Raw genomic sequence first — 23,999 nt, forward strand, 5'->3', positions numbered from 1 at the left:
TTAAAGCATATTTAAAACATAAAATTTGGTTAAAGAGTAAAAATAATAGAAAGAAGAAACCCTAATACCTTCTTCTTCTTCTTCTTTTTAATTTTTTAATTTTTATCGTAAAAAAGAAAATAATAGAAGGAGAAAGAAAAAGATTCATGATTTATTTTTCCAACATGAAAATTTTCAAAGTTCAAACCCACATGTTCTAAGAAGGAGCAGAGAGATCCCATGAATGTATCCTTCAAACACTTGTGGGATCCAATATTATTTTCCTCATTCTCTTGCTCTTTTTGTTTTTTAGTTCCAAATTTGTATATATATGTTTATATGTTTACACTATATATATATATATGTTTCAAAACAATTTAAAAACTAAAATTCAAATGGTAAAATCTGAATTATATTGTTTACTAAATTAAGAATTTAATTATAGGAAACTAATAAAAATTAAATAGTATATATATCAAATAATGTTGGTATATATATTTTATCAACTCACTATGATCCTTCTTTCTTCCAATATTTTCATACTCCACTCATTGCCCATCATCATTAACCAATTCCGACCACTACTTTCACCAGTCCAACTTTCAGCCTTGACAGTAATTCTGACAACCAACTCTGATGGCCAATTTTCAGCTTCCACTAGCTATCAATTCGATGATAACTTCCACCACTATTTTCAAAAACCAATTTCAGATTCGAGAATCACTCCAATCACAACTCTGGAAACCAATTTCGATGACTAATCACCAACTCCCAAAATTACTTCAATCACAACTTTGACAACCAATTACCAGCTTGGACAATCACTCTAATAAAAACTTTGGGTGACCAATTGCGACAACTAACTATGGGCTCCAACAATCATTCTTAGTTACACATTCGGCAACCAACTTTGCACAGTCAAACTTAGATGATCAATTACTAATGTCGACATCCATCTTTGATGACAACTCCGACAATCAATTTTGAATTTCAACAATCACACCTCCATACGACCAACTCCAATGGCCAATTCTAGTCTTTTTTGTTTTTTTTTTTGTTCACACTCAACGTATACAATTTATGACTGTTAAAGTGTGTTGTAGGATGGTTAAATGTTATATAAATAATTGTAGTGTGTCTACTTTAAGTACATTTGGTTTTAGGAAAATTGCATTAGATAACAAAAGAAAATTATAAAAAAGCAGTCCATAGCACCTCTTATTTTGATATTGCAAATATAAAAAATATGACAAGTAATTAGGTATATCAGAGTGCAATCAAATGACTATCAAAGAGTTATTCACTTTTAAATTTGTTACTTTTGCAATTAAGAAAATGTAGTGACATAGGTCCTATTATCCTAACAATTTATAAAATGTTGTATTTAATGCTTTATCTAGGAGAAACCAAACTGAATGCTAAATTAGACGTTGGAAGTCGAACATTCATTCAAATGTGATCCATCAATCTTAATGAGGTTAGAGAAGCATGTTAGGTACAGGTTCAACATAGCATGTTTAGTTAATTAGGGTATTAGAACTATCACCGTAATTAGGGTCATTTAGCAATAATCTAGGAGTATATTATTGTAATTAGAATATATTGATCCTTTCCTTATAGGTTGCTCAATTTAGTGTATATTTACCATTGTATTACATAAATCCAATAACAAAATAATAACATCCAGAATATTCCTCATAGTATTCATCATGGTATCAGAGCTAAAACCCTAAACCTACCGTACTCGCCGCTGCCGCCGCCGCCGAAAAACTCTACCGTGAAGAAGCTAACACACCGCAACTTCTATCGTGAAGACGCAACCCAGCCGCGAACGCCAGCAAACCCCTCGGTCAATCTCCTGCCGCGACTCACTGTTGTGAAGACGCTTCACGACTCCTTGCCGCAACCTCCTGCCGTGAAGACGCTCACCTGCTGGCAACCCTCTACCGTGAAGAAACAACTGTGCCGCGAACTCCAGCAAACCCCTCAGTCAATCTCCTGCCGCGACTCACTGCCGTGAAGACGCTTCACGACTCCTTGCCGCAACCTCCTGCCGTGAAGACATCTTGTCGTGAAGACGTTACACTGCCGTGAAGACGCTCACCTGCTGGCGACCCCCTGCCGTGAAGAAACAACTGCGCCGCGAACTCCAGTGAAATATCTGTAAACTTTTGCCGTGAAGACGACTCCCAGCCGAAATATCTGACGAATCCCAGATCTGACGAATTCTAACCGCGAACTTTGGATCTGGTGAATTCTAGACGCGCATCCGACGAACCTGCAGCAAATCTTCGTCACCAACCAATACTCTGTGAACTTTTGCATCCTTTGATTGGACAGTTGTGTGTGGCTAAGTATTTTTAGATGGAGAAACATGAAGTTGCTCGTCCTATTAGCACCATTCTCGATGGAACTAATTATATTACTTGGGCCCACCAAATGCGGAGTTTTTTTATAGGTCGAAAGTTATGGCGTATCATTACTGGAGATATCACTAAACCAGTCAAACCTACTCCTCCGATTAAAAACATTAAGGACACCACTGAGAATATTGATACAGACCCATCTGATGTCACTGTTCAAGAGACGACTGCAGAAACCGACAAATACATTGAACGTCTTGAGGACTGGGATAGCAAAAACCATCAGATCATCACTTGGTTGGGTAACACCTCTATTCCAACAATTCACACACAATTTGATGCATTTGATACGACAAAAGAACTCTGGGACTTTCTGTCCACACGTTTTCAGTCTATTGGACTTGCTCACTATTACCAATTGCACTCTCGACTTGTTAGTCTAAATCAGGAGGGAGGACAATTTGTGAACGAGTATCTTGCAACTCTTCAACCAATCTGGACTCAATTAGATCTGGAAAAAATCAAACCGAATCATATTCGCCTCATCAAAGTTCTTATGGGTCTTTGCCCAGAGTATGAATCAGTCCGTGCTGCATTGTTACATCGTAACCCTCTGCCGACTCTTGATGTTGCCATTCAAGAAATCTTATTTGAGGAAAAACGCCTTGGCATTGTTTCCTCTCTGCCCTCTGATGTCGCTCTTGCAACCACCCATTCACGATCGGCTAATGAGTCTATTTTTTTTGCAAAAATTGCAAACTTCATGGTCATAAGTTTGCTAGTTGTCCTACTATTGAGTGCAGGTATTGCCACAAACGATGTCATATCTTGGACAACTGTCTCACTCGCCCACCCCGCCCTCCTGGTGCCCCATATAAACCCAAGTCCTCCCTTAAATACGGTTCTCCACCTATTGTTGCTGCTGCTACCTCATCTAATATCATCACACCTCAGAATTTTCAGTTAAATGATCTTCATGACTTACTGAAACAGGTGATCTCTTCCAACTCTACTGCTCTTGCCGTCACTCCAGGTACATCTTGGCTCCTTGATTCAGCTTGTTGCAATCATATGACTGCTGACATTTCATTATTATCCTCACCTATTCATGTTCAATCTCTTCCCTCAATTCACTCTGCTGATGGTAATCATATGTCTATCTCTCACGTTGGTACTGTTAACACACCCACCATAAAACTGTCAAACACCTATCATGTTCCAAAACTCACATTCAACCTAGCTTCTGTTGGCCAACTTTGTGATCTCGGACTAACTGTTATCTTTTCTTCTCATGGGTGCCAGGTTCAGGATTCTCAAACGGGGCAAGTGATTGGTACGGGACGGAAGGTGGGACGATTATTTGAGCTTACATATCTTCAGCAATCTCCTGAGTTTCCACCTATCTCTGCACCAGTCACTGATACCACTATATATCAGTGGCACCTTCGTCTAGGTCATGCATCCTCTGATAAACTTCGTAATTTAGTTTCTACTGGTAATTTGAATAATGTCTCAAAATTCAGTCATTTTGATTGCTTAAATTGCAAACTTGCAAAAGAACCTGCTTTATCATTTCCTAATTCTTCCACCTCTTTATGTAATACGCCTTTTGACCTTATTCATACTGACATTTGGGGTCCTGCTCCTTGTACTACCGTTAATGGTTATCGATATTTTGTCTTATTTATTGATGACTATTCTCGTTTTACTTGGATTTACTTTCTTAAACATCGCTCTTCCTTATATCAAATATATGTTGATTTTGCAAATATGATTCACACACAATTCTCCAGCAAAATTAAAATCTTTCGAACTGATAATGCGATGGAATATAAGGACTCTCACCTTCTTTCCTTCCTTGCCCAGCAAGGCACTCTGATTCAACGCTCATGTCCTCACACCTCTCAGCAAAATGGAAGAGCTGAACGCAAACATCGCCACATTCTTGACTCTGTTTGCGCTCAGCTTCTATCTGCTGCTTGTCCAGAAAAATTCTGGGGTGAGGCTGCCCTCACCTCTGTCTATGTCATCAATCGTCTTCCTTCAAAAGTCACTAAAAATGTTTCTCCCTTTGAAAGACTATACGGTACTTCCCCTTCTTACTCCAATCTAAAAATTTTTGGTTGTGCATGTTTCGTATTATTACATCCTCATGAACATACCAAACTTGAACCACGTGCACGTCTATGTTGCTTCTTGGGTTATGGTACTGAACATAAAGGATTTCGTTGTTGGGATCCCATCTCTCAAAGATTACGTATATCTTGTCATGTCACCTTTTGGGAACATCGTCTGTTTTCCAGTCTTTCTTCATTCCATGAATCTCTTTCAAGTTCTCACCCATTTTTCATCGATTCTTCTATTGACATTTTTCCCACACTTGACTCAACACCTGACGCTACACCTTGCCTGTTACCTATACCTGAGCCCACTCAATTGGACCATATTTCTGCACTCCCGAATCTTCCATCTGCCCCTCTTGAGGAACCTGAATCTGCACCGATCCGACGATCTACACGGGTAAGAGAAATTCCCTCTCATCTTAAAGATTACCATTGTTTCTCCACTATCATGTCTTTAGTTGAACCTTCCTCGTATAAGGAAGCCATCACTAACCCATTGTGGCAGCAAGCAATGAATGAAGAACTTCAAGCCTTAGAAAAGACTCATACTTGGGAGTATGTGAACTTACCTCCCGGAAAGAAACCTATTGGCTGTAAATAGATTTTAGAACTTACCTCCTGGAAAGAAACCTATTGGCTGTAAATAGATATTTAAAATCAAAACGCATTCTGATGGCTCTATTGAACGATACAAAGCACGACTTGTAGCCAAAGGTTACTCTCAAGAATATGGCATTGATTATGAAGAAACGTTTGCTCCAGTAGCTCGAATGACGTCTGTTCGCAGTCTTTTAGCCATTGCAGCTGCAAAACAGTGGTCCCTCTTACAAATGGATGTTAAAAATGCATTTCTCAACGGAACTCTATCTGAAGAAATCTATATGAAACCACCACCTGGTACTACTCCGCCACATCAGAAAGTATGTCTTCTTCGACGAGCTCTCTATGGTCTCCAACAGGCTCATCGAGCCTGGTTTGCAACTTTTAGCTCTAGTATTACTCAACTTGGGTTCACTTCCAACCCTCATGATTCAGCCTTGTTCAACCGCCAGACACCTAATGGTATTGTTCTCCTTCTTTTATATGTTGATGACATGATTATTACAGGTGATGACCCTCAAGCTATATTTGAATTGCAATGCTACCTGGGAAAGCACTTTGAGATGAAGGATTTAGGACCTCTCCGTGTCTGATGGTTATTACTTATCTCAAGCTAAATATGCTTCTGACCTACTCAGTCGATCTGGTATTACTGATTCTACAACATTCTCAACACCTCTGGATCCAAATGTTCAACTTACTCCTTTTGATGGTGTTCCCCTTAACGATCCTACTTTGTATCGGCAACTTGTTGGTAGCTTGATTTACTTAACTGTAACTCGCCCTGATATTGCGTTCGCAGTTCACATAGTTAGTCAATTCATGGCCGCTCCTCGTACTATTCACTTCACTGTTGTCCTTCGGATTCTTCGCTACATTAAAGGCACTTTGGGTCATGGTCTCCACTTCTCCTCACAGTCTTCTCTGGTTCTCTCTGGATTCTCTAATGCTGATTGGACAGGAGATCCTACTGATAGAAGATCCACCACTGGCTATTGTTTTTATTTAGGTGATGCTCTTATCTCCTGGCGCAGCAAGAAACAATATGTTGTTTCCCGTTCTAGCACTGAGTCTGAATATCGTGCTCTAGCTGATGCCACTTCAGAATTATTATGGCTTCGTTGGCTACTTACTGATATGGGAGCCCCACAGACATCATCTACTACTCTCCATTGTGATAACCGCAGTGCCATTCAGATTGCACACAATGATGTATTTCATGAACGAACAAAGCACATAGAGAATGATTGTCATTTTGTCCGTCATCATCTTCAAAGCAACACTCTCCATCTTCAATCTATCTCTACCATTGATCAACCTGCAGATATCTTCACCAAAGCTCTCCATTCTCCTCGTTTCACTCCGTTACTTCACAAACTCAAGGTGGTTTCTACTCTACCAAACTTGAGTTTGAGGGAGGGTATCACCGTAATTAGGGTTATTTAGCAATAATCTAGGAGTATATTATTGTAATTAGAATATATTGATCCTTTCCTTATAGGTTGCTCAATTTAGTGTATATTTATCATTGTATTACATAAATCCAATAACAAAATAATAACATCCAGAATATTCCCCATACTATTCATCAAGAACCATGTATTGGGTTCCAATTAATTGGGTTAGACATAAGATAAATAACCAATTGAAATATTTCTTTAAGCATCATGAGATGAACTCCTCTAATACATTACAATACAACGTTCTGAGTTAGGTGCATTTCTTATTTACATTATTACACTTTTTATTTTCATATTTTCATCTATCTTTCCTTCCATTCTAAACCCTCTCCTTATAATTTTCTTTAATAATCATACCTTAAACTATTTTTTCCTAATTTTAAATATCATATTAAACTAATAATAGGATTAAATGAGTCAATGCTTATAATCATAAGACTAAAAAAGACATCTTTAAAATTTAGGGACCAAACACATGTATTCATAAAAATAATTTTTCTACAAATTGTACAAGTGTTTCGATTTAATATTCATGTTTTCAAAAGTTGCTTCCTAGTTTTTCCTTTTTTAAATTAAGTTTTCAGCTTTTCATTTGAAATTATATCTAAATTCCAAAATTTAAATTTAAATTTCAATCCTGTCTTATGTCTTAGTTTGGTTTATCAAATATTTTTAAAATATATTTAAAAATTAAGTCCAATTTTGAACAAAGAAAAAAAAAAAGGTTCAAAAGCCTTTTTTTAATCTAATTAATTTGATTGAAAATGTAAGTATTTTTGGAAAAAAACAAAAGTTTGAAAAATAAAAAATAGAAAACAAAGATGGTGTAATTAATTTTGAATATAGTTAAGAAATAGGAAGGAAAAAATGTGTGTACGTGTAGACAAATTTCACACAATAGTCTGAAGAGCCACGCAAAGTTATTTATTGAACTTGGAAAATGTTGATACATAGGCTGACAAAATTTTATATGATCATTATTTTTTTTTCTTTTTCTTTTTTACACATTATATATATATAAGTATAATGCAACCAATAATCTTAGAATTCCTATACATGACTCCAAAGTTTTCAAACAAATTCCCAATCAAGAATCCTACTTCTTTCATTAAATAAATTAATTAACTAAAGAGTGCTCGTCTCTTCCATAATTGTATTTCAAGATAACATTATCTGTATAATTTTTTTATAAGTATAATTCTAAATTAAACTTGGGTTGTATCAATCTTAGTAGATTATCCTTTTAAATTTAATTAAATAAGTTGTTTTACTCTTTTTTTTCTCTCAATTAGATATTTACTAATTCACTCAATAATTTTAACAAAAGGGGAAAAAAAATCCATCAAACTCATTGATTGCAATAAAATAAAGTTTTCCAAAAAGTAGGTAATTGACAAGCTAAACATTGAATAATTTTACCAAAATTCATGAATTCCAATAGAAAATAATTATTGATGGACCATATAAATATTCGATTTATTTTATATATTTTAAAACCAACCTTTTTCAATCTAAGAATAAAATTTTGCAATTTCAATATAGAGTTGTGGGGTGCAAATTGCTGCGAGATAAATGAAATTAATTTAAATTTTGAGTAAAAATTAAGTCTATAAAAATTGACCAAAATATTTGTAGAATATAGTAAAACATTAATCTACAAAGGATAGGATTGAAATAGACTATCTAGTTCATCTGTCATATAATTTATCATAGTCTATTATTAATATAATGATTTATTATATTTATAAATAATCTTAATTGAAAAAATCACACAATTAAATGAGCTAATTACATTATTTTTTTTTTCTTTCAATGAATTGATTTTTGACTAAAATTGCTTTGAGAAGTGTGCACGTACACATCCAACACCTCCATCTTCAAGTTGAATAGATTAATTGTTTTTCTTTATTTAACATGACAATTAAAGAAGTGGTTTATGAATAATATAAGGTCATATTCTAACTTTTATACATTGATCAAGAGATAAAATCCTACTTGGTTTAAGGTTTACAATAGTCAATAGAATACAATAAAAAAAAGTACTCAAATATATAAGAATTTGGGAAATATCTATATGTATAGGATACAAATTCTTTATCTCATATATAAAGTATTTAGGTGTTGTAGGTTATATAAAATCAATTTAAAACTTTTTCATGAACATGTTTGTTCATTAATTTTTTTCTTCTTTTGTGGAGATGTTTTTCACACGATAGTGAATAGATTTAAAGATACGTTGCATTCATAGTATTAAAAACAAAGAGGAAAGAAAAAGAAAAAGAGTGGAAAAAAAGTTACATTGATAATTGGCAAAGTTTTAAGAAAATTGAAAAAGAAAAAAGATTAGGAACCATTATTAGTTTTGAAATCAATAAAAAAATAACTAAGTATTTCTTTTGAAAATTGAGATTTGCTCGCTTTAATTCATGAAAATGATATATATATCTATAATATCATTTTAGGGTTTCATCACTATTAATTGCTGTGATTGTGCATGATCCGATCCCAAATTCTAAAGCTTCATTGTGAATAGTTGTTTAATATTATAAATCTTATTCAAATACTTTTTAACAAATTACCTTTTTTTTATCTCCAAATTTTAATAAATAAATTTAGAAGGTCCTTGAAATATTTTTTTCTTTGGTTTTTTTAAAAATAATTATATGATGATTAAAATTGGAAAAGTAATTTCATATCAAATTTGATTTTTAGAATTATTCTTCTAATTTAAAATACAATATAATTATTTCAATAATTATATAATATTTACTAAATATTTTAAGGTGTATATAATTATTTTAAACTTTTTCAAATCCGAAATAAAATGGTCACGTTTTAGAGAAGTATAGACTAAAATAGCAAAAGTAGTATTTAAATTATTTTATATTTCTACTTTTATGACTTTTGCTCTATGTCTTATTCTTTGATTAAATTATACCAAAGTAAAACTATATTTTATCATTAATGAGGAGAAGAAAATAAAACTTTTAACATTGCAAATTAATGAATTCTTTGTGGTAGATTCCAAAATGAATTAAGTCCAATTATCAATTAATTGGATGCTATAAATTAGGATAAGGTAGCTAGGCTTTATTCACTTTTCTTCTTCTATTGATAAAATCAATTTTTATCCAAATAATTAAAAATAATCATCACCCATGTTTAAAATTTCCACTTGATGTATGACTAATAATAATTAAGGTTTAAACTATTGTTTTCTTAGATTAATTTTAGTGCCTTTGTATTTATTTAGTGATTCCATTCTGGAGGAATATGAACTTAAAAGATGATCCATGCAAGAGATTAGGAAAGAAAATTAGCATTGGATCAAGGAGTGATGCAACAAGAATGATACTCGAGATCAGAACATTGTTAAGATGTTGTTAATAGAGTTGAGATGCTGCATATTTGGATGAAAATAATGAAACAGGGGCACAAGTGTTTTTTCTTGGACAATGTTCTGACATCCACACTAGTGTTCTAATTCTAAATCTTTTTGTTTCCCATTTTCCGATTTTCATTTCTGCTTATTTGTGTATTAGTTTGTCATTATGCTATTATCTTTTTCATAGTGTATAAGATTTCTCCTTGTATGCTTTAACCGACTATATATATATATATGTTATTGAAACGAGAGATAACTCTTCTAACACATTTTTGTGTATAAGATTTGTGGTATCAAAGCTTCTGGCTTACATCTTCTTGCTACACGTCGTCTATCTTTCCTATTTTCTTGCCCTAATTGTTTCTGTTGTCTCTTTGTCAATGACTTGTGTTAAAAGTTGTCTTACAAAAGAGCTTTGTTCACCAACTTTTCTTCTTAAAAATATTTGCAATCTCATGATTCCATAATGAACTTATTTCCTTAAAAAGAATTTTATATTACATCTATTTTGAACGCACACGAGTTGTTTGGATGCATGGGCTCATTCATGATTCAAATGTTTAGGATTTAGGGTTTAAGGACACCAACACAAATAAATTTGTAAACTGCTCCTAAGAGCTTGCGACTAGTGGGAGCAAGTTGATTGATCTATATAGAATCTTGAGATGTTAAAACCTATTTTGATTGATTCGAGTTGTAATTTAACATGAAAGTTGTGAGAGTTGTTTATGTGATTGAATGTAAAAGCATGAAAGTAAAAGTGTAATTGAAAAAGGAAGTCTTGATTGGGTTAAAGGTCTAGCTTAGGATTTCGACATTCCTTCATTTGATCAGTCCCTTATTAAACTTTAAAGATCGTTTATATGTTTAATTCTACTATATTGGCTTGTTAATCATCACAACGAATCAAAACTAATTCCACGTTGAAAATTAATTAACATTTTAATCAATCTTAACGTTAAAACAAAGCCCTTTAACATCACATTACGCCAAGGTAATCTAACCATGTTTGGTTAGCGTATGAAAAAGCCTATATTACTAACAAATGATTCTTGAATAATAATTAGCCATGCAATATGTCAAGCGGATTATCATAAATAACCTACAGTCACTCACAAACATGCTCTAATTTGTGACCTAATTAAGAGTAACACATAGTGTATTCCTCTCTAGCAAAGCAAAATGATCAAACCACAATAAATTCTAAGCATAGAGAGTAAAATACATCAAGAAATCTGAGCATTACAACAACAAAGCATTAAATATAAGTTCTCAAAACCAATTTAATGAAGTTCAACGATTACCCCTAAGTTAGAAGAACTTTCCTTGCCGACACATAAGAACCAAGATGAAGTCCAAAATGTAAATAAAATGAAAAATTACAGGAAGTTATGGCTGAGAAGAAGAAAATACAGAGAAAATGCAAGTGGAGGCGTCCAAATTGCTCATCAAATGACCTAGAGATAGATAATATCTTCCAGCTATAACTAACGTTATTAACTTCATGAATAGCTAACATAATAAAACGAACAAATAATATAAAAGACTTTGATAGCTCAGTTTGACAAATACGACTTACATCTGATGAGCTTCTTTGCTCGCATAAGAAATATTATTGAGATTAAAAAATTTGTAACTCAACCCTAAAGTTACATTAACAAGTTATCATCATAACTTAAACGTATAAACTCAACCTCTTCCTGACGGTAAACTTGAATTTTCTCGAAGACGAATTCAGGCTCCTCTAAATTCATTGACCGCAGTACAATTATCTCAGCCTTCATTCATATTTCTTATCAATTGATACTTTGTCCAATCCCTTGACGATCCCTAATAATTTCTCATAATGCAAAAGGTAATCGGTTTACTTTCGTATAGATTCTTCACAAAAAAATATAAACTTTTGAACATCAGCTGTGAAGATTAATTTTACGTTCATAGAACTTCTGCTTTTTAAAGAGCCCCACAGTGTCGTGCCTCTTTTATAAAACGCTCATTCTTTCGCCAGTAGAACTCTAACTCGAATTCCAACCTTTTCCATATGTTTTCTATCTACTCTCTACACTCTTTCATGTGGTTTTGGTTTCCAATCAATTCCTCATCATCTGATATGTGGATGAGAGGCTAAGGTACTTATTTTTGCTTGGGTTTCTAAGAAATCTCTTGGTCCTTTGATTTTTTGAGAACTTGAACTTGTTTGATGTAACTTTTGGTTTCAATTATGCACTTGAATGTTATTTTATTATCTGTTCGGACACATCATGAATGTATAACTTTTGCTTTATATTGAATCTTTAACTCGTGACAAGTTGATAAAATTTAGTTAAGAGCAATAGGTTAGATTGGCTTGTTAATATACTTTTGACGAACATTGTTCTAACCAATCTAGAATTGAATCTATTGAATATCAATTAGACGCATAGAAACTAGGCATTTTCCACCTAAGGGTCTCTTGATATCTTAATGCCATTGTAAAATTTGATTATGCATGCTTAATTATATTGTATTAGAAGAACAATAAGAACCTTAGGATAATTTAGTTATCCTAAGTAATTAAATTGGCTAGTACAGATAATTGGTGATACTTTGATGAATAAATTATTTGTATAGGGAGGGATTGATATAACCCATACTAGTACTAGACATTTTTAACATATAATTTTTCTTATTTACTCTTTCTGTGCAATTTTCTTCCTTGCAATTAAACTTAAGCCCTTTGGTTACCTCAAGTAGGAAATTATTTTGTTTGAGGAATGGGTGTGCTCGCTTAATTTGACCTTGGACTAATACTAAAGCTAGTGCTTGAAGTGTATTTCAATAATTATTTAGCACAGATTTGGGCGATGAAGTCTGTCCACCAAACCTAAGTTGAATAAACTAGCATCTTATGTTGTTTTATGAATCTTGAATTATATGTAGAGACATTGAGATATCAATGTTCGATATACAACTTAAAAGGTTTATAATATAGAGATAATATTGGGTACCTTATCTTGGTAACACTATGGAAACAACCCACTTTGCATATGATATAAACACAATGACCCAACGCACGTTCGTGTAGGTGAGATGTGAGTAAGGGTATCCTGTACAATAAATTTGCACAAGATTGAACCACAAAATAATAACCACTAAATGTAACTCTGTTGACTAGTTAGGTTTTTATTTCATTAATGTTCTAGGTAACTTAGTCTTACTCATGTATGTATTATGAATTATTATTCCAGAGAAATTTTCCTTCGATTTATTCAAGTGAGAGTAGCCTGATTGCCGACTCAATAAGCTACCATTTTGGGGACATGACCAAGTGGGGAATTGAAAACATAATCAAACAAGATGAAATTCACTTTTTGCTGACTTTAAGGTAAGTAGACAAATGTTCTTTTAAATGGTGTTTCCGAATCAGCTTGAACAAAAGGTCATCCTCTCTTCATTGCATGAGAGAGGTTTATATGTTCATTGGTTGGACTATGAACAAGTTATTCATTAGAAGAGCACTAATATTTAAGGACTAAAAAATAACACAGAGGTAAAATAGTAATTTGATTCAGCTGGTGTTACAGACACTCGCAAAAAACTAACAATCTATATCTATAGACACATAAATATACGTACAATCATGAGTTTTTAGTGTACATATTAGAATATAGGACCTTGTGGTACATATGGTGTAAACGGTATGTTAAATCACCACTCCAATCCAAATGTGTAAAGTTAATTTATAATTTAATTATATGAATGCTATAACAATAGTATATGACTTAAAATGTTATTATTTTGAAGGATTTAGGATGGGTTGGATTGTTGAAATTATAAGTTAATAATATTGAGTTAGATGATTTGAACAAAAGTCTTAAAATCATTGTTCAATGTGTAGATTGTTAGAAATTAGAAATTAGTTTTAGTGTGAGAAAAATGATAGTAGAATTAATTTATAATGTTTGTGCAACAATAAACCCTACACAGCAGCTACTCTTATATGTATTGAAAAAAGGAAAGAGAATTAAGTAGAAAAAGAAAAAGAAGGTATGATTGAAATGGTAAAAGAAAAAAGATAGAAAGAAAGAAAGAGAGGAGGAAACATGCAATGGATGAAGAAAACAAAGAGAAACAAGCGGGAGTTCGAGGAAAGTGAGATGGGGATGACATAGAGCCGCCGCAGGCATACCTAATACACACGTGTGTGCTCTCTCTCTCTCTCTCTCTCTCTTCACTCTTGTCTTCTTCTTCTTCTTCTTCTTCTCCTTCTTCTTCCTCTCCTTCTTCTTCAATTTATTCATTGAAAACAGTCCAAATGCATCTGCTCCTTTGACTCCACACCATCAGTCCCCAATCCTTTTACAAACAATTCTTTCCATTTTCTAATTACATTATTTTATTCCTTTTACATATACATTAATTAAACATCACTTTTATCTCCTATTTTTTACTTAAAACAATTCATTCATATTTCAACTTTAATAATCAATTACAATTTAATTCTTCAATCTTACCCTTCCTACTATGTTTTAATTTATAAAGTTAAAACTTTTATAAAGTGAGGAAAATCATTTTACAACTTTAACTCTTTAGAAAAACTTATAAATTAAGATAATAGTTAAGTAAAAGGTTAAAAGAATAATATAATGAGTGAAAAACGTAATTAAGTACGTCAAGTAATTTTGATTTTTGCACAAACATTTAATTTGATTAAAATAAATCTTAAGTGATGTCCCTATCGAATGATGAAGCCGCCACCATTTTCAAACCTTTCTTTTCCTTTTCCTTCTTGACCATTGCTCCACATTATTTCCCCCTTTTTCTCCTTCATCTTATTTTCTCTTACCACTAATTATAGATTTTGTTCTGAGCTTTTTTTTTTTTTATTACTTTATCTCACTCGTTTTTCTAAAAAACAACGTGTCCTCGTAAAAGATATCAAATCTCTCTCTACCCATTATATCAAACCTTTAAATTCAAGATTAATAGTACCAATACTATAAATAGGTGTGTTGTGCTCATTTTCCTACATGTTATTCTACTCTCCATCTAGATTTGACATCGACCTAGAGTAAATTCTTATATTGTAAATTTTTTTATAAAGCATATGTTAATAAAATTATTAATTTAACTAGGGCGGATTTAAATGGTTAATCAGTTTAATGTTTATGATTGAGTTGTAGTGAAGCAAATGATTCCAAACTTTTTTTTCTCTCTCTCTATTATGTGTAGTTCCAAAACTATTTATGTCCAAAATCAATTATCAGCCAATTCATCTTTGAATAAAATAAACTAATACCCAATTACCATGCATATGACAAGTTATCTGTAAAATGTTTTTCTTTAATTTAAAAATATCCTAATTATTTTATTGCAAATAGAATTTAAAATATTCATTTTTTTTTCAGAAAGACATTCTTTTTCACAACAGACGTAGATAATAAAGAATTCAATGCAAATGTAGCTCAAAAGTAAAAATGTCTCATTCTTTTCACTTAAATTTACATACTAATATTCCTATTTTCCACTGTGTCGTTATTACTATAAAAAAACAAAATCTATTTTAAATGAAAAAATGTGAAAATATTTATAAAAATAATAAAGATATCTTATTAATTAATTTATGATAAACCACGATAGACAATGATATACTAATATCTCGATCTAATGTATATCAACTAGAATCTTTTGCTATATTTATAAATATAGTTTAGTTCATTTTGCTATAATTAAAATAACAAAAATAAAATTAAGGATCTTGATACAGTTTAATTATATATATATATGTTTATTTATTTATTTTAACCGACCTAAAATTTCTTAAATAAAGGGATAAATTTTAAAAATTAATAACTATGTAACTGTGAAATGGTTTTTAAATATAACAAAATTAATTTTAAGATATTAATAAGTTTTGTGTTTTGGAATAATTTACTATAATTATTAAATAGGTCTAAAAAATTGGCGTAGTTTTATAATAAAATATGGATAAAATTTGACGAAAATATCTCCTAGGAATAGAATTTACAATTTTGATGAGTTTTGAAAAATAAAATAAAATTGGAGAAAGAAAAGTTAAAATAGTGAAAAGGGACATAAAATGTAAATGAACATAATATTCCAATGAGAGAGGAAGGCATTTTCCGTGGTGTCTACGGCACAATTGGCAGCTATATATTTACTGTTCTTCCTCTTCCATTTCTCCAAATTTCTCCTCCCCCTTCTCTTCTTTTCTTTGCTCCCAATTTTTCACCTTTTTCTTTTCTCTTTCCAAGATCCCAAAAAACCAACAATTAAAGCACATATTATCATCAGATCACACAAATTCCTATTTTGTGATCATCATCCGGAAGAGCAAAATTCTTCATTATCAATATATATCTTTTTAATACTTCTTGATGGAGAATTATCAAATGTTTTTTCCTTGCTCCGATGGGGGCGGAGGACTGTCAGCCTATCATCATGCCGACATGTCGTCCGGCGGTGCTTCTGATATGTTCGGTAATTTTCAGGGTGGCGATATGGAGGCGGTAAGTGGGTTTTTGGGGATGAAAAGAGAGGTGGATGGCGGGGCGGTGGAAGCAGAGGGCGGAGGGAAAAAGAAGGGAGAGAAGAAGGTGAGGAAACCGAGATATGCTTTTCAGACAAGAAGCCAAGTTGACATTCTTGACGATGGGTATCGTTGGAGAAAATATGGTCAAAAAGCCGTCAAAAACAACAAGTTCCCGAGGTTAACTCTATTACCCCTTTTTTCTTTCATTTTTATTTCTTTTCCATTAAATCGACCTTCAGTTTGGCCTTTAACCATTTCTATCATATTTGATAGTAATAATGATTGAAATTCTTCTAAGACACAAAAGTGATTGATTCATGTTTACATAATTCATCTACATGATTCACTTTAGTACTGGTGATGAATTTTACTAAAAATTAAATTTCTTCATTTTGTTTAAATTGTTATTTCTTGTGGGGAATGAAAAGTTTTTTCTTTTTTTTTTTTTTAAAAAAAAAAACTATGCATGTCAAGTAAAAATAAAATGAATTAAATGATTAAGATTAAGTGAGATGACGAAAAATATAAAATTTTCATGAAAAGTTAAGATTATGTGATGTAAAATGAAGGGAATTTGAAGTATATAGGACGTTCGTGAATAGTGAAAAAATTAAGAGAATGTTAAGTAAACTGTTGGGTTAAATGGAAGAATTAAGATTAAGTGTTTATGGGTCTATTAATCAAAACAAATATATCTTTCATGCAAAGTTAAGGTTCTATTTAGTAAAAATGATGCAAATTTTCATCGAATAAATGATTGAGAATAAAATGAAAAAAGCCATTTTTCTTAATTATAATGATTTTGTTTAGCTTTTGAAATTTACGATTGGTTTTCATATTATTTTAATCAATTTTCAATAACTATAACAATTTTTTTAAAAAACAAAAACTAATTTTCTTTTGTCACTTCTCAAAATTTGGCTTGGGTTTGGTTAGTAGAAAATAAATTAATAACTAGTATTTAATAAGCTTGTTTGTTGAAAATTAAAAACAAATCAAATTATCAAATTGAATCAAAATTTGTATTCAGTGACTTTGGAAGTGAATGGCTCTAAGATTGTGTTTTATAAAATAATAAAAAAAAAACATCTCATTTACATGCAAAATCAAATATCATGAGTAGTGAAATAGAAGTTAGATTTGAGTACTTGAACTGAATATCAAAATTAAGTATTATGTATAAATATATATATATGTATGTATGCATGTACATATTTAATTAAAAACTAACACCTTGATCTTGTACGTAGCTTGTTAGTTTAAGCTTTGAAAATTGAAGTTAAAATAATGTATAATGAATTATTCTCTACCTAGCTTTACCTCTAAACTTATAGTATTTAATAGAAAGATTGAGTGCCCTCATTAAGCAATCATTGAAACTTTTGATTTCCTAACGAATATGATTATAGTTTGAGACTACCATAATCTTTAAACCCATATGTATGGTATTAAGAATAAGAGAGAAATGAGGGTGTTGACATTTTATAATAATCAATTCTATAACTTTCATTCAACTATAATAAATAAAACGCTTATATTCTTATATGTATATAATAGAGACAGTGATATTAATAATAAGATATATAGAGAATATAAAACACACATAGTTAAGATAGAGTTAATTACTATATGAATTCTTGGTTTTTTCTAACTATCTTGGATTGATTTAGTGTTAAAAACCATACATTGTCTCAATAACTAACTATGAGATTATGAATTACTTTGATGACCACTTTTTTATGAGTTACTTTGACACTTAAATATTGTAGGGTTAGACAAGTTGTCTCGTGAGATCATTAGTGAATATGTATGTAAGCTGACCCGAATACTCACATATAATATATATATATATACATATGTTGGTTTCTTCTCAATTATCATGAGTTTATGTATGACAACATACCCATGCCAACTTTTTTTTTGTTTTAATAGGCACATGGGTGCTTAACTTTAAGATGGTTTGTAATTGCTTTAAACACATTTTTTATATACCACTGATCATATGAGAGGGGTTTAATTAGCTTGGGTTCAAAATACTCTTTATGTGTGTCTCGATATTATGTTTATGTTATGACAAAAACGCATGATACATGCATGGATAATGAATCATAAATCTCATGTGTCGTTCTTGTCCAAATTAAAAAATATAGATTGTTTTCATACTTGATTGATTGATATATGAAGATGAAGAAGGGTGATGATTGATATATTTAATTATGTTGTGTGTATATATAGGAGCTATTATAGATGCACACATCAAGGATGCAATGTGAAGAAACAAGTGCAGAGGCTAACGAGAGATGAAGGGGTGGTGGTGACAACATATGAAGGAATGCACACACACTCCATTGATAAGCCAACAGATAACTTTGAACAAATATTGAGTAGAATGCAGATTTATAGTACTCCTTTTTGAGATTCTTCCATTTCATCATCAACCACAAAACAAGGAGATCTCAATATGATCACTATCAATATCAAATCACACATATTAATACTTGTTCATGTGAATTTGAACAAAGGCTGATCATGTTTTCTTTTTCTCTTTTTCTTTTCTTTCTTTCTTTTTTTTTCTTTTTTGGTATTTCCTTCATCACCTTCGGTGCTTTTCTTTTCTTTTCTTTCTTTTTACCTTTTTTCTTGTAGAAATTAATAAAGTTTGCACAAGCAGCTGATGAAATTCATATATCCATATCTGTCTTAGAATAATTCGTTTATGTCCCCCCTGAGCACTGAACTTGAACAAACCTGGTTGTAAAGTGGAAAGCGGTAGAGAGCCTTAGTAAACACATTCAGTACTATTATCATATTGGACTTCATAAACTCTTTGGATGATCTTCTTAGACATAAAATGATAGTCAATTTTGAAAAAACAAACCCAAGATTAATCAGGGACCGTAGATGTTACGAATGCTAATAATTACAGAAACAACATGAATAAAAGTAAAGGGAGGAAAAATAACACAGTCACGTTGGTAACCCAGTTTGGTGCAACAACGCCTACATTTGGAGGGCTTGCCATCAGAGTGAGGCATTATATAGCAAATTCAATATATTTCATAAGTAGTTGTTAAAATTAATGAATTCCAACACATATATTTTTACATTCCTCCTTTTTTTTTAACAACCTTCCTTATGTAAAACACCTATAAATATAAAAGGTGTTCTCTATCAAAGGAGTTTTTAGAAATATTCATACTTCCATGTAAAAGAGGAAAAGAGAGAAAAAGAGTGAATTTGTAACTCATCTTCAATAAGAAAAAGGAGATTCTTCCTCGTGGATGTAGGCTTCTATTTTACCGAACCACGTAAAAACTGTGTTGCATCTCTTCTCTACTCTCCATTCTTCATACCACTGTAATCAATCTACTCAACAAAGCCACAAATAATTTCATTAGGGTTTGAAACAGAGAGAAAACGTAGAGGAAGAAGAAGAAAAAAAGAAAGGTAATTACATTTCTCTAATTTCCCCTTTCTTTTCCTAATTTTCTTTTCTTTCCTTTTCTGCAACATGCAGAAATAATAATTTCCCTTCTTCACGCGTGTACGGCTGCAAGTATACCTACATGTCTCCTTCTCCTCCAAGTTTTCTTTCATCCTACACTAAATAGAGGCCCAAACCAAAATTACACCTTTAGGCCCAACAAATTGGTATCAAAGCAAGGTTCTTGAAATTCAAGAAACTGAATCTTGGAGAAAATTAAAGAAAGACAGACCAGAAAATGGCTATAGCAAGAGTAGAAATTGAGAAGTTTGATGGAAAGGGAGACTTTGCATTATGGAAAGCAAAGATCAAAGTCTTGCTTGGACAGCAAAAGTCTCATAAAGCCCTTTTTGATCCTTCAGAACTTCCAACAACCCTCACAGCAGCACAAAAAGAAGAAATGAAATTAATTGCCTATGGAACACTAATACTAAACCTTAGTGACAACATAATTAGGCAAGTTTTAGAAGAAGAAACAACACATAAAGTTTGGATGAAACTAGAAAGCCTATATGCCTCTAAAGATCTCCCAAACAAAATGTACCTAAGGGAAAAAAATTTCACATATAAAATGGATCCTTCTAAAACCTTATCTGAAAACTTAGAAGAATTCAAGAAAATAGTTTCAGATTTTAAAACCCTTGAGTGACAAACTAAGTGATGAAAATGAGGCATTTGTCCTTTTAGATTCTTTACCCGAGGCATACAAAGAAGTAAAAAATGCTCTAAAATATGGAAGAGACTCAGTAAAAATAGATGTCATAATATCAGCTCTAAGAACTAGAGAATTAGAAATACATTCATCACACAAAGAAAATCATAGTGGTGATGGATTGTTTGTCAAAGGTAAACCCCAAAACAATCAAAGTAAAAACAGTAACAAATCTTTTCTAATGAAGACAAGAAAGGAAAACAGAAAAAGAAATGTAAATACTGTAAAAAGAAGGGACACCTCATATAAGAATGTTTTTTTCTTAAAAGAAAGAATCAAGAAGAAAAAAAAGATTCTAAAGGGAAACAACCAGAAGTGTCTATAGTAGAAAGCTCTTTTACCTACACAGATGCCTTGGCATCAACCTTAGACCAACCATGTCAACCCCTTAGGAAAACATGATTGGGTCCTAGACTCAGGATGCACCTACCATATGATACCTTTTAGAGCATGGTTCAATACCTATAGAGAGATCAGTGGAGAATTTGTGTTCATGGGGAATAATAATGAAACATTGCTGGAATTGGATCAGATGAAACTAAAAGATGGGACTGTAAAACTCCTTAGAAATGTTAGACATGTTCCTCGCCTCAAAAGAAATTTAATCTCCCTAGGAATGTTAGACTCTCTAGGGTGTGAATACAAAGGGAAATGTGGAGTTTTCGAAGTCTTTATGGGATCTAAGTTAGTCTTGGTTGGGGAAAAGGTAAATGATTTGTTCATAATAAAAGGAGTAGAAATGATAGAGGAGGCAAATACAGTTTTATCTCTAAACGCCTAACAGAAGCTGATCTTTGGCATAAAAGATTGTCCCATATTAGTCAGAAAGGACTTGAGGCACTATCTAAACAGGGATTCTGCCTCAAGACACATGCAGCAAACTGTCCTTTTGTGAACACTGTGTACTAGGCAAAACAAGAAAACAAAACTTCACCAAAGCACAACACACAACAAAAGGAATCCTAGACTACATCCATTCGGATCTATGGGGTCCAACATCCACTCCAAGCCTAAGTGGCTCAAGGTATTTTCTATCTTTTACTGATGATTTTTCTAGAAAAAGTTGGATCTATTTCTTAAAAACTAAAGATCAAGTTTTTGAAAAATTTAAAGAATGGAAACTAATGATAGAAAAACAAACTGATAAAATGTTAAATATCTTAGAACTGACAATGGTTTGGAGTTTTGTGGAGAGGTGTTTAATAACTTTTGCAGGCAAAGTGGAATAACAAGACACAAAACAATGACCTACACACCCCAACAAAACGGAGTAGCAGAAAGACTAAACAGAACTATAATGGAAAGGGTAAGGTGTCTATTATTAGATGCCATCCTAGAAGAAAAGTTTTGGGCTGAAGTTGCTGCCTATGTTATGCACACGTTGAACAGAAGCTCTCATACCTCCTTAGGTCTCCTAACACCTGAGGAAAAGTGGTCCAAACATCCACCAAGTCTAAGTGACCTTAAAGTGTTCGGATGTGTAGGGTATGCTCTCATCAAAATAAAGGAAAACTAATGAATTCCAACACATATATTTTTACATTCCTCTTTTTTTTTTAACAACCTTACTTATGTAAAACACCTATAAATATATAAAGGTTGTTCTCTATCAAAGGAGTTTTTAGAAATATTCATACTTCCATGTAAAAGAGGAAAAGAGAGAAAAGTAGTGAATTTGTAACTCATCTTCAATAAGAAAAAGGAGATCCTTCCTCGTGGATGTAGGCTTCTATTTTGCCGAACCACGTAAAAACTGTGTTGCATCTCTTCTCTACTCTCCATTCTTCATACCACTATAATCAATCTACTCAATAAAGCCACAAATAATTTTCATTAGGGTTTGAAACAGAGAGAAAACGTAGAGGAAGAAGAAGGAAAAAAGAAAGGTAATTACATTTCTCTAATTTCCCCTTTCTTTTCCTAATTTTCTTTTCTTTCCTTTTCTGCAACATGCAGAAATAATAATTTACCTTCTTCATGCGTGTAGCAAGTATACGTACGTGTCTCCTTCTCCTCCAAGTTTTCTTTCATCCTGCACTAAATAGAGGCTCAAACCAAAATTACACGTTTAGGCCCAACATTAGTTTATCAAGAATAATAATATATCCTCACGATATTCTTGTCTATAGCAAATTGAGTCAATCCAGAATAATTATGAAAACTCCCCCTAAATTGACTACTCTTGAACTACGCATCACACCAGAAAGGCTCACCGTGAGTACGATTCTTCTTAATTTACTAGTTTGTTAGGCTTTACCCAACAACAACAATCTCCACACTCTTGTGCACTCCATAGACTACAACCTGTGGTACAACGTACAAACTAAATGCACAAAGGTATTTCTCTTTTAGCACTCACCAGTAATACGATTAATTGACAAAACCACACTTGACAAAAAAATGTCTACGACATTGAGCACCACACACACGGGTCTAGTAGATCATATATAGGAACATCTGCATGCAGTAATCACAGACATACTCTAGAGAAACAACCAAATCATCATGATAAGCCTGAAAAGGATTGGATCTCCTCAAATCTCTCAACACAATAAAGGACTCAAGAGGACGTATGGCAGACCCACCTTCTTTGATTCCATCCATGATCAAAGCACTTGAGATAAAGATGGCCTGCTCTAATACCAATTGAAAATTTTAAAGTTGTCTAACACAAGTTAAAACTTGTTGCACATGATGTTATAACAATTCAAGAGACATCACATATGGATGCAAAAAACTAAATCAAAATAGAAAACAGAGTTTAGAAACCTAGTTAATTATGAGAAATACCATTTACGTCTAGCAGACAACAGTGTAATCGTGGAAAGATATATTCACTAATATAAAGTTAAACAATTACAACGATGCACTTGTCTACAAATAAAGAACATTATTGTGACACTTCTATAAGTCATTTTAGAGAATGATCACTTAGGCTCCCCCTAAGTCTAAGACTCCCTCTAAGGGAGATCCCTTTACCTTCAACGTACCTATACTCCACCTAAGGGTAAGACATCTTCTCTACTTGTATCTTTCCACCTTGCTTGCAAATGTTTCATCATGTTCTAAACCTAGGCACCCCCAAATTAGAGAATCTCTTCTCAAGAAATGATGTCTTAGGTTCCTCATCAGACGATCAAGTTATCTTCTTTAATTTGAAGCATGCGTTAAAAAGAGACCATGACACAACTTTAAGATCAACAAGGATTCTAAATCAAACTTTAACCACCATAAAAATTGTACTCGTTTTGAACAAATAAATATGATTTAGAGAATCCCTGAAGATTAAAAATGGCAAAAACTTCAAAATTAATCTCATAGGTTCACACACTTGTGTGGCTCGACACATACACACAAGACA

General features: G+C 32.4%; 1 protein-coding gene and 1 long non-coding RNA gene across 2 annotated transcripts; one reads left to right on the top strand and one right to left on the bottom strand.

The window, feature by feature from the left end:
* Positions 1-16,302: 16,302 nt before the first annotated feature.
* WRKY56 (probable WRKY transcription factor 75) lies at positions 16,303-18,858 on the top strand. Its single transcript, NM_001308847.1, has 2 exons — positions 16,303-16,619; positions 18,678-18,858. Exons 1-2 carry the CDS (start codon positions 16,303-16,305, stop codon positions 18,856-18,858), a joined length of 498 nt encoding a protein of 165 aa, NP_001295776.1.
* Positions 18,859-19,414: 556 nt separating this feature from the next.
* Positions 19,415-22,455, bottom strand: LOC116402499. Its single transcript, XR_004214898.1, has 2 exons — positions 19,898-22,455; positions 19,415-19,808 (listed from the first exon to the last, which is right to left on the bottom strand). It is a non-coding gene; the product is annotated as an uncharacterized LOC116402499 (long non-coding RNA).
* Between the last annotated feature and the right edge of the window lie 1,544 nt (positions 22,456-23,999).

The sequence above is a fragment of the Cucumis sativus genome, chromosome 3 (assembly GCF_000004075.3).
Source record: "Cucumis sativus cultivar 9930 chromosome 3, Cucumber_9930_V3, whole genome shotgun sequence".
Classification (NCBI taxonomy): Eukaryota; Viridiplantae; Streptophyta; class Magnoliopsida; order Cucurbitales; family Cucurbitaceae; genus Cucumis; species Cucumis sativus.

Excerpts from the sequence above, each read along its gene's own strand:
- WRKY56 (NM_001308847.1), top strand. The coding sequence starts at position 16,303 with ATGTTTTTTCCTTGCTCCGATGGGGGCGGAGGACTGTCAGCCTATCAT. Across the intron at positions 16,620-18,677 it reads AAAAACAACAAGTTCCCGAG|GAGCTATTATAGATGCACAC; the intron begins GTTAACTCTATT and ends GTGTATATATAG.